The sequence below is a fragment of the Electrophorus electricus genome, chromosome 17 (genome assembly GCF_041902795.1).
Source record: "Electrophorus electricus isolate QZ-2024a chromosome 17, ASM4190279v1, whole genome shotgun sequence".
NCBI classification, from domain to species: domain Eukaryota; kingdom Metazoa; phylum Chordata; class Actinopteri; order Gymnotiformes; family Gymnotidae; genus Electrophorus; species Electrophorus electricus.
In genome coordinates this window covers 16,664,452-16,674,801 of record NC_137513.1, presented here as the reverse complement: position 1 = coordinate 16,674,801, position 10,350 = coordinate 16,664,452, and the positions used below count along the sequence as shown (strand labels likewise).

The 10,350-nt window shown below is 40.6% G+C and overlaps 1 protein-coding gene across 2 annotated transcripts; it reads right to left on the bottom strand.

The window, feature by feature from the left end:
- Positions 1 to 22: 22 nt before the first annotated feature.
- Positions 23 to 9,863, bottom strand: frrs1a (ferric-chelate reductase 1a). Of its 2 annotated transcripts, none has more exons than XM_081700376.1 (15): positions 9,449 to 9,863; positions 8,259 to 8,398; positions 7,981 to 8,075; positions 7,626 to 7,770; positions 7,343 to 7,525; positions 7,083 to 7,181; positions 6,611 to 6,758; positions 4,387 to 4,500; positions 3,426 to 3,541; positions 3,197 to 3,283; positions 1,209 to 1,306; positions 891 to 949; positions 648 to 791; positions 435 to 493; positions 23 to 157 (listed from the first exon to the last, which is right to left on the bottom strand). In XM_081700376.1, the coding sequence occupies exons 1-15, from the start codon at positions 9,639 to 9,641 to the stop codon at positions 65 to 67; spliced, it is 1,773 nt and encodes a 590-aa protein (XP_081556502.1). In that variant the 5' UTR covers positions 9,642 to 9,863; the 3' UTR covers positions 23 to 64. The 2 variants fall into 2 exon arrangements, with proteins under 2 accessions (XP_081556502.1, XP_081556501.1); XM_081700375.1 differs by having other exon boundaries at positions 49 to 160.
- Positions 9,864 to 10,350: the final 487 nt, after the last annotated feature.

Sequence of the window (10,350 nt, the reverse complement as noted above, 5' to 3'; positions counted from 1 at the left end):
GTCATACGCGAGAGCCTTGGGTGCCCTGTCCATTACCAGTGTGTGGCAGGCTCTGGGACATCTCTCATATTGCACTTATGGAGCAGAGGAGAGCAATCAGGAACAGTGAGATCCCAGTAACAAAGATAGCAAGGGCAATCATCTTGCACCTGGTATCCTGCTGCAGTAGAACATGGGTCAGAATCATCTCCCCTAGATATGGATTATAAAAACCACACTGGGGTGGCTGGAGCCTACAGCCTGTTCCAGTTTTTTAGCATTTCATGTTTTCAACTACACTTACTGATCAACTACAGTTCAACTACAACTACTGATCCAGTATGTTAGGCCCAGCATGCACTACTTCTTAATTTAGCAGGATTATCAGTAATCCTCATGTGATGCCCACTTGAGTCAAATTAAGGGCAAATCTCTTAAATTTTGGTCAAACTTACCCATTTCCATCTGACTGAATGACCAGGGAGAATTGCATGTTCATCAGGAGATTCACTACCTACAGGGAGAAGGAAAATTATTAAATACAACAAAGGTATGTTAAAAGGGGATATGACATAGCCCTAGTCATAAATTATATAGAAGTTTGAATGTAACCAAGCATTTTGAATGATATATTCTAGCAGGCTGTCTGTGATCAGCACTGCACTAACCTCGCTGAAAGAGACCCAATTTGTATATCACCAGGATTATCTTAGAAAAGGCCACCCAGACAATGAAGCCAGAGAGAATCCCAGTGGATTGCGGGAGTGGAAGACAGAGAGATTGTTGTTGCATCCCAACAAAAATGGTCACCACTGTGGAAAATGATATTTTCACACTGCAGTAAATCTTGCAAATAATAAATAACTGCAGTAAATAACTGCAAATAATACATGCGAATAATAGGTGTTCACCTGCAAAAACCTCTGCTGTATTTCCCACACCCCAGTGTAGCCAATTGAATATCCATCTACTGAAGAAATACATGGGCTATGATGACAGCGTCTTTAAATTAATCGAATGTAGGCTGTTGGAAGTAAAACTCAAAGTGCCTTTGGTCAATATTCTAACATATACTGTATGCACAGAGATGATCCACTATGCAAGTTACCCATCATTTATTAAAGGTTCACCTTACGGGTTAAGGATGGATAAGGATAAACACATGTGTCAATCTCAAGTCCCAAGCTCTGAAATATTTTGCATGCTGTACATATGTGATTAGCATGTACCATGATGAGTCTGGTGCCGGTCTGAGGGCAGCCATGATTGGCTGAATGACAGTGAGAGCCATGACGATGCAGCCCAAGCACATATGAGCAGTAGCTTCCTATGTAGGATAGATTATGTTATCCACAACATACATACATGTAGATGTTTTTGAGTTATTGCTTTTTTTTTTGGCACAGTTCTTCTCCATTTTATATATATATATATATATATATATATATATATATATATATATATATATATATATACATATATATATATACACAGATTTTTTTTTACACAAGAGGTTTTAGAATGCAATGGTTTGAAAAATTAAAGAAATATATAGTAAATCAGTGTTAGGTCACTCAAATCCCCATTCAGTCAGGTGAATCAAACAGGGTGATAAAATGTCCCCATTTTCCAGGGACAGCACCTGTTTTTGGTTGGCTGTCCCCGGCTGGAGCTGTCCCCAAAAATGTCCCACCGCAGAAAGTCCTAAGAAACCTGAGAGACGTTTTGTGTTGTGCTTGTTTTAACCAGCAGAGGGGGCTACTGCTGAGTAAAACTCAACCAGAAGCTATTGTCAAGTGAGTCGACAACAAACATATATTCAAAACTTGAACGTAAGCTATTATGCAATCTACAAAGAGTACATATGTGGATAACAGCCATCTCTGTCTCTCCAGAACTAGAACTTGCCCAGGAGTGTGTTCAGGGTCTGGCTATAATGATGGGCTATAACCACAGGTCTATTTCTGTCTCTGTCTTTACTGACAAAATATTTAATATGAATATGAATTATCAGTTCATACAACCACTGAATCTTGAGGTAAACGTAACTTATCCTTGCCTCATCCCTGCTTAGGCCACTATAGAGACCATTTTTTATTTCTAAAAAGTGACAAATCTCACAACGGGAAAAGCAAGGAATATCCATTTTCTATAGGACTATTGTAATTTATTCCTACACATGCTGCACAGAGTAATTTAAGATTAATCTCAGTCAACAATGTCTTTCTCTCTCCTCACACCGTGCTCACGCAGGCAGGCGGAAGTGAGTTACTATGGTTATGGGGAACAGCAACAATGATTATGTGTGAGATGGTGCAGAAATCTCATAATATCATGTATTTAGCATGCTATTTGATTCATATGGGCCACCTCTGAGTATGGGCCATGTTTTTTTAATACAAATTGTAGCTACATTTGGAATATGAGTTAAATAAATTAGTTTTTTTAAAAAAGGTCAAAATACACAAAAATGGAACTGTCTTCTTTTTTTTTTCATAAGTAAAACCACTGGATATATTAATAATATTGTCTGACTGGAAATGGGGAAATGTCCCAGGTTTCCATTTCAGAAATCTAGTTATTGTAATCAAGCATGTAACTGTCAATGATTTTGAGTAAAATCGAGCTCTCTGCTGATCTGATGTGATAGTGACACAGGAGATGGAATCATATCCTGCCTTCCATTCATTTAGCTCATTATTCTAATAAGCTTGCAATATGTCTGTACAATATACAAGTTCAAGGTTCTTAGTGGCATTATTGAGGTGCTGGGAGTTAGGATAAGTCACGTGGTATGGCCAGCCGCGTGCACGGGGATCCACATGTACTGTGTTTATGTTGTAACCATGCCCCCCCACCCCCCAGGATTGCACACAAGTGAACAGGATTTAGTGTTAATATCTTACGTCTATTCAAACCCCTGTCTGTGTGTGCATTGTCGCTACGTGTGTTTAACTAGATCTGTGTGGCCTTAACGTTAGTTTGTCCCATGTCAAAGTGTAGGTGTTTATCGTTTATTGGTAAGTGTATAGTTATACTCATTGTGTTATACGTGAGTGCCACCGTTGTCTTAAACGTGTAACGTCAAACATTCTGCACGAATGAGGAAGTCGGTGCGTCTTGCCACACACCCTGTGGCACTCAGGCTACCAGCAAGGTTACACATATTCATTGTAGCATAATTCATTGTCTTATGAGCAGAGTACAGGGACCTCACCGTGCTCCAGCCTCTCCTGTAGACAAAAGGCAAAATGAAGCCAGCGATCATGAGAGCCAATGTCAGCCACATCAGCCCACGGTGCACCTGGACAAAAGCATTTCTTAAGATGCACAACTTCCACACCATATAAATAATGGGAATAATTTGACATAAAAAGCAGCCTAACTTAAAGAGTAAAGCAAGCACATTACTATTACAGATCACTTAGTGGAGTTCATTCTAATACCTGGAACCAGACTTTTTGTCCAAACAGGGTCTTTTCAGGCCAGTCTGGCTTGAAAAGGCCTGCAAAGAAAGTGCCTATGCTGGCAGACATCATCCAAGCAATCAGCATCAGAGCACCTGGAGCACATACCCAAAGAAGAGCAGATAGACACAGCAGCCCACAGTGCTTACCCATCCTGCCCAAGCACACTGCACAGTTTAGGCGTTTTCCAGATCCCACCTGGGTTTAACTCATTGGCTAATTAACAGGCCTTCAATGAGGTTAAAATGGTGGTGTTAGAGAGGGAGCAAAGAACACTCTTCAAACGTAGACTGAAGACCCATCTGTTTGTGGAATATTTAAATGACCTCTGATCCTGCTCCTATGTTGACTAATTTAAACTAGTACTTATTGTAGGGTATTGGTTATTACACTGATGTTAACTGATCCTTTGCCAAGCTGGGGTGTATGTGTGTGAGAGAGAGTGTATAATTAAGCAATAATCAGAAATAACATTAATCACACAACTGATGTTGACTAACAAACTCTAGTACTTATTGTTTATTGCACTTATCATTGTCTGAGATAAAGCTTATGTATTTTGCATTTCTAGGCATCATTATTGATTCCTGTATTTCAACAGTATTCTAGTTCATCAGTATCTAACCTACTGTACTGGCTAGGATGTATTCTCTGAGTATACGACAAAGCACTTTTGTAAGTCGCTCAGGATAAGAGCGTCTGCTAAATACCATAAATGTAAATGTAAATGTAACATACATTGCACAGGAACTCTACATCTAGGGAAGCGTGCTTTACATTCCCAAAAGCACTCCAAGAATCATTGATATTTTGTTGTTAGTGTTTACAGTCTTGTTGAGTTTCACTGATGGGAAATCCCTCAAATGCCATATATTATTTGTGACAACCTGCACATCTAACTATAACTCTCTCTGTCCTGAAGTGGTGGATAAATGCTTACCATGGCATTTCATGATCAAGGGTGAGTGGGATCCTGTCACTATCTCCGGTGTGCCGGTAATGACATGCCGCTGAGCTGATATGAAGGGTTGACGTTCATGTTTATTGATTTGACCTGTGGCAGTGCCAAGAGAGGAACCGTACTGAGTTAGTGTGGTTGTAATGTTCCTTTATTGCACACTTCGACATGTGCTTCATAAGTTAGGAAACATCAGCAATAACAACTGCAAACACTGCAATACTGCACATATGAAATACTGACCAAATGCAGTAAAACTGTGTCCTAAATGAAGAGATGAATCATTTATTTGAACATGATCAAAGTGACTTTGGTACATACAGTGCATCTGGAAAGTATTCACATTTTTCCACATTTTGTTATGTTACAGACATATTCCAAAATGGATTAAATTCTTTTTTCCCCCTCAAAATTCTACACACAATACCCCATAATGACAAAGTGGAAAATGGCACACCTATTTTTGGGCAGTTTCTCCCATTCTTCTTTGCAGAACCTCTCAAGCTCCATCAGGTTGGATGGGGAGCGTTGGGCACAGCCATTTTCAGCTCTCTCTGGAGATGTTCATTCAGGTTCAAGTCTGGGCTCTGGCTGGGCCACACAAGAACATTCACAGAGCTGTCCTGAAGCCATTCCTTTGTTATCTTAGCTGTGTGCTTAGGGTTGTTGTGCTGTTGGAAGATGAACTTTCACCCCAGTCTGAGGTCCAGAGCACTCTGGAGCAGGTTTTCTTCAAGGATGTCTCTGTACATTGTTGCATTCATCTTTCCCTCGACCCTGACTAGTCTCCGAGTTCCTGCTGCCAAAAAACAACCCCACAGCATGATGCTGCCACCCCCATGCTTCACTGTAGGGATGGTATTGGCCAGGTGATGAGAGGTGCCTGGTTTCCTCCAGACATGACGCTTGGCATTCAGGCCAAAGAGTTCAATCTTTGTTTCATCAGACCAGAGAATTTTGTTTCTCATAGTCTGAGAGTCCTTCAGGTGCCTTTTGGCAAACTCCAAGCGGGTTGTCTTGGGCCTTTTACTGAGGAGTGGCTTCCATCTGGCCAATCTACCATACAGGCCTGATTGATGGAGTGCTGCAGAAATGGTTGTTCTTCTGGAAGGTTCTCCTCTCTCCACAGAGCAACACTGAAGCTCTGTCAGAGTGACCTTTGGGTTCTTGATCACCTCCCTGACTAAGGCCCTTCTACACAGATCACTCATATTGGCCAGGCGGCCAGCTCTAGGAAGAGTCCTGGTGGTTCCAAACTTCTTCCATTCACAGTTGATGGAGGCCACCATGCTCATTCAATGCTGCAGAAGTTTTTCTGTACCCTTCCCCCGAGCTGTGCCTCGATACAATCCTGTCTCGGAGGTCTACAGACAATTTCTTGGACTTCATGGCTTGGTTTGTGCTCTGACATGTATTGTCAACTATGGGACCTTATATAGACAGGTGTGTGCCTTTCCAAATCATGTCCAATCAACTGGATTTACCACAGGTGGACTCCAGTCAAGTTGTCGAAACAACTGAAGGATGTTCAGTGGAAACAGGATGTGCCTGAGCTCAATTTTGAGTGTCATGGCAAAGGCTGTGAATACTTATGTACATGTAATTTTTTTTTGTTTTTTTATTTGTAATAGATTTGCAATAATTCCAATTATTATAGAATTTCCTTGAAATTCTAATTGCAATAATACCATTTTCACGCTCTCATTATGGGGTATTGTGTGTAGAATTTCAAGAGCAAAAATGATTAAATGAATTGAATCCATTTTGGAATAATGCTGTCACATAACAAAATGTGAAAGAAGTGAAGCACTGTGAATACTTTCCGGATGCACTGTGGGTTCTAGTGATACAACTTCTATTGATACAACCTAAGTGTGCTACAACTTAAGTGTATCTTGTATTTCTCTTTTACAAATTGTGCACCCATTGACCCAACTCTCTTATCCCTGACATGCCTGTTGTACGACTGGCATTTGCTGATATGCCTGAGCTCTCCGGATCTTTCTAATCATTTAGGAAATGCAAGATTGTAAGAGGATGTCATAAAAGGACTTTTACACATTTATGGGCCAGTTTATTTAGACCTTTTACAATCAACACAGTACCTTAACATAAAAAAGTAGATTTTATTCGTTAACCATGAGACTGCACACTCAGCAGGAATGCTAAAAGGCAGTACCGGACTGAGTGGTCGAGCTCCACTCACCACGCTGTGCGATGCCCTGTGCAAGGAAGAGGAAGTACGGGTGGGTGAGGCTGAAGCGCTGCGGCTCCTGCGGGATGTCCACTGCCCTGCGGAAACTGCACTGGATCACTCCTCCTGCCGCCCTCCAGCCCACATCACTGAGCACGTTCTGCATAGGGGAAACTCAATCACTCTACAGCAACACTTCTCAGTCTTGGACCCCAAACATTCTGCTCATTATTCAGGTTTTCCCAATTGCAAACATCAGCTAATAAACAAGCCATTCATAGCAGCCTTGTGTTTTTTTGGATAGAGAACACTACAGTAACTGCTGAAATCTGACCATCTTATCTCATAATTAAATTTATGGAGCATTCTCGTCTTGGTTTGCTGGCAGTTTCCTGGGGGGCTCTGAGCAATCAATTATACCAAAGGAATACTAAAACATAGTCTTTCATAGTGTAAATAGACCACCAAAATATGTAGGGATCACCTTATCTGCTGCCTCTGGGTAACTCCTTCCTGTTGCGTATGCTGCTTCCACATGTACATGGCCTCCATTGTTCACACACAGATAAACATCATCATTTCCCTGCACCAGAGACATGCTCAATAAGGGACATGGAAGTATGGGAGGGGGGTCACCTTTAGCTATATGCAAAATCTCAGTGCACACCACATTTGGTGGCTTGCCGGTATGCCATGCAGTGTGTTTGCTGTCCCTTGGGGTCATGTGTTTATTTGACTACCCACCATCCACTCATCCTCAGACAGAGCGAAGGAAACATAGCCATGCGTAGTCCCGCTCAACTCAAACTGCACACTCTGACCCTCCACACGGTAAGACAGGAAGAAGCAGTCCAGGTCTGTGGAAGGGTCACAGCCGGCGGGGTCCTGCAGACAGGACTTCCACACGCCACAGCCTTCCAAGCTGAACTGTTGGGGGAGGGGGTGGGAGGGGAGGGGTGAAGGGCAATGACTAAGAAGCTCTTTGGACATTGATCTGGCACCATGTAAGAAATAAAGATGGGCTCACTGGCTGCAGCAGTATGGCTGTGGTTTCAGGTGCAGAGCTTGTGGAGCTGGTAGACGAGATTGAGGGTGGGGTCATTCCACTCTGAGTAATGACTGGACTGGGGATCTTGATCCAGAAATTACTGTAATGAGCCACTACAGTTGCTCTGAATTCACAAGAACATACATGTACAGAGAGAGAGAAAGAGAGAGAGGCAGACTGACAGACAAATGGACAAACTGCTTGGCAAGTCAGAGACAGACAAACTGAATGGCAAGTCAGGTTTATAATGAAACAGGTTGCTTTTTTGCCAACTGTTTAAGGTAACATTCTGAGAGAACTCTTTGGAATGCATGTAAACCATTAAAGCACTCACAGAAAGAGAACAGCTGAAGGGGCACCAGTGGGAGCATTCCAGACAACACTCACTTCAGTCTTCCTAGTCTCACTGGTTTGACTAACAGCTGACCCCTGTGAGTGCAGATATGTGTTAAAATGCCAACTACAGACAGCCTACAAACAACTCCAAATATATTTATAATCACATATGGTATTATTTCTCCCTATACATTTATTACTGTAAATAATTACAGAATAAAAACAGTTTATCACTGAATTTGACCTAATGTCAAATTATAAAATTATGATTTAAACCTGGATCATGTGGCATTTCAGAAGCTGACTAACTGCAGGGTTGAGCAGCATGAAGGAGCCGATAGCGGGTCCATCCACATCTGCCAGATCTCTGGCCTCGATCAGAAAACCTTCAAAGTGTACACTTCCCGACAGGGTGACTGGGTACGATAAATATAATTAGGCACATTTTCACCCGAAAATTCACAGAAACAATAATTTAGCTAGTTAAATGATTTGAGAAGACCTCCTGCAAAGCCAACGCAGCCAGACCAACAAGGACAAGCTGGTGTTTGACAAAGGACTTAAAAAATGGCCTACTGCTATGATGCCCCAGCACTTTCGAGTGGCTTTCTTTGGCTTATTTAAAAACAAAGCAAAACCCTCTCCATTCCCCTGATTGGCACCTACTACCAAATTCAGGGTTAGTATGATTTTCCTTCAGCTGATGCATATAAATTTGCCTAAAGTAAGTATCAAATACCAGTCTTTTAACATTTCAAGTTAGACCGAGGCTAGTTGGCTCAGTATCATTAGCACTGTTGGTGACTGAAGAGGCTGTGGACATTGATGTTTTCAATGATGCAAACGTGTTGTTATCTTTGTAAAATTGACACAGTTTTAAAATATTATTTAAAATATTATTTTGTAGAGAGTGAAAAACAGAGAGAACAGAAATAAAACAGAGTTTGATAGAAATGGAAAATGAAAGTAGGGAAAGAACAGAAGCTGAAGAAAAGAGCAGCCAGCACCAGAGCAGCTTCAACCAGTCTATAGTCCTCAGACCTGCCAGGGTCAAAGGTCAAAGGCGAGGGAAAGTTGAACTGTATATTGTTTGCAATATAGAGCTTGTAAGGATGGAGAGATTAGACATTTTGTTCTATACATGTAGCTTTAGCAAAATGGGTTTTCACAATTAAGTTTTCTACTTTTTGTATAATTTGATATGTCCTTTTAATAATTTTTATAATTCGATATATCCTTTTACGTTTATGCATATGGATTGCATATGTTTATTATTCTCTAAGTAGGCTATATATTCCATTTTTAAATATTTGCTTAGTAATTTTATAACCTGAAGCATATATATATATATATATATATATATATATATATATATATATATAGAGAGAGAGAGAGAGAGAGAGAGAGAGAGAGAGAGAGAGAGAGAGAGAGAGAGAGAGAGAGACATGCAGTTATAATAGGGTTACCTTGAATGTGATCCCCAGGACTGAATTCGCTGGTATCTACAGTCAAAGTGTATGGGATGGCAGTAGTGTTTGGTTCACCACCATGTCTTGGCACCATACTTTCACACACCTTTTCCACTTTTCCATTTCTGTAGCTAGTGACTGATGCCAGGATTCCAAAAGCCATCAAAGCAGTACGCAGCATTACTGCCATTTGAAAGGTTCTTCAAAATTTTCTGAACAAGAAATATTCTACACGCTGTGCCTCTGAAAAAAAAACAAAGAAAAAATATCAGCTCTATTTAAGAAATTTAAAATAATAATTTTAATTAATTTTAAGTTGTTTTTCCTGTGTAATTCTAATAATTTGGATACACTGTGAAAAAAACAGAAAAACATCCACACATTACAGCGGACTGGACCCTGCAGAGACCTGTCTTTGCAGAGACCTGTCTCCTCTTCTATTCTGCACAGCTGAAGCTCTGCTGGGAAATAGTAGTGGCTGTACAGGCAAAGGTCGGCGCTCAACGTCACAGCTCGACAGCAGTAGTCTTTTCCTGTACCCAGCCTGACCATATGATGGAGACAAAGCGCAACAGGTGAATATAAGCAAAAAGTATGAAATATGAATAACATAAAACAAATTCGACACATCTGGCTTGGTTTCAAATCACAGATAATGAAAAGTAATAGTAATTATAGCAGTAGTAACAGCAGTAGTAACAGGCCATAATCATTTACATGATAGTGAAGCCATATTTAACCTGATGCATTTTCTTTTTTTTTTCTTAATTCATAGCTTAACTATCAAATTTACAAATTACATAACTTAATTATCATATTTACATTTTTTAAAAATGTCTTTCTGTTATTGTCACTGTCACTGTGATTACCGTAACATTTGGTCAAACGAAAACAGATGA

What these genes read in the sequence shown, in the direction of transcription:
- frrs1a (XM_081700375.1), bottom strand. Translation starts at nt 9,641, where the DNA reads ATGGCAGTAATGCTGCGTACTGCTTTGATGGCTTTTGGAATCCTGGCA. An exon ending in TGAAATGCCACATGATCCAG is followed by an intron (nt 8,076 to 8,258) that starts GTTTAAATCATA and finishes CTGCACTCACAG; the next exon opens with GGGTCAGCTGTTAGTCAAAC. An exon ending in ACAGGGCATCGCACAGCGTG is followed by an intron (nt 4,501 to 6,610) that starts GTGAGTGGAGCT and finishes GCACTGCCACAG; the next exon opens with GTCAAATCAATAAACATGAA.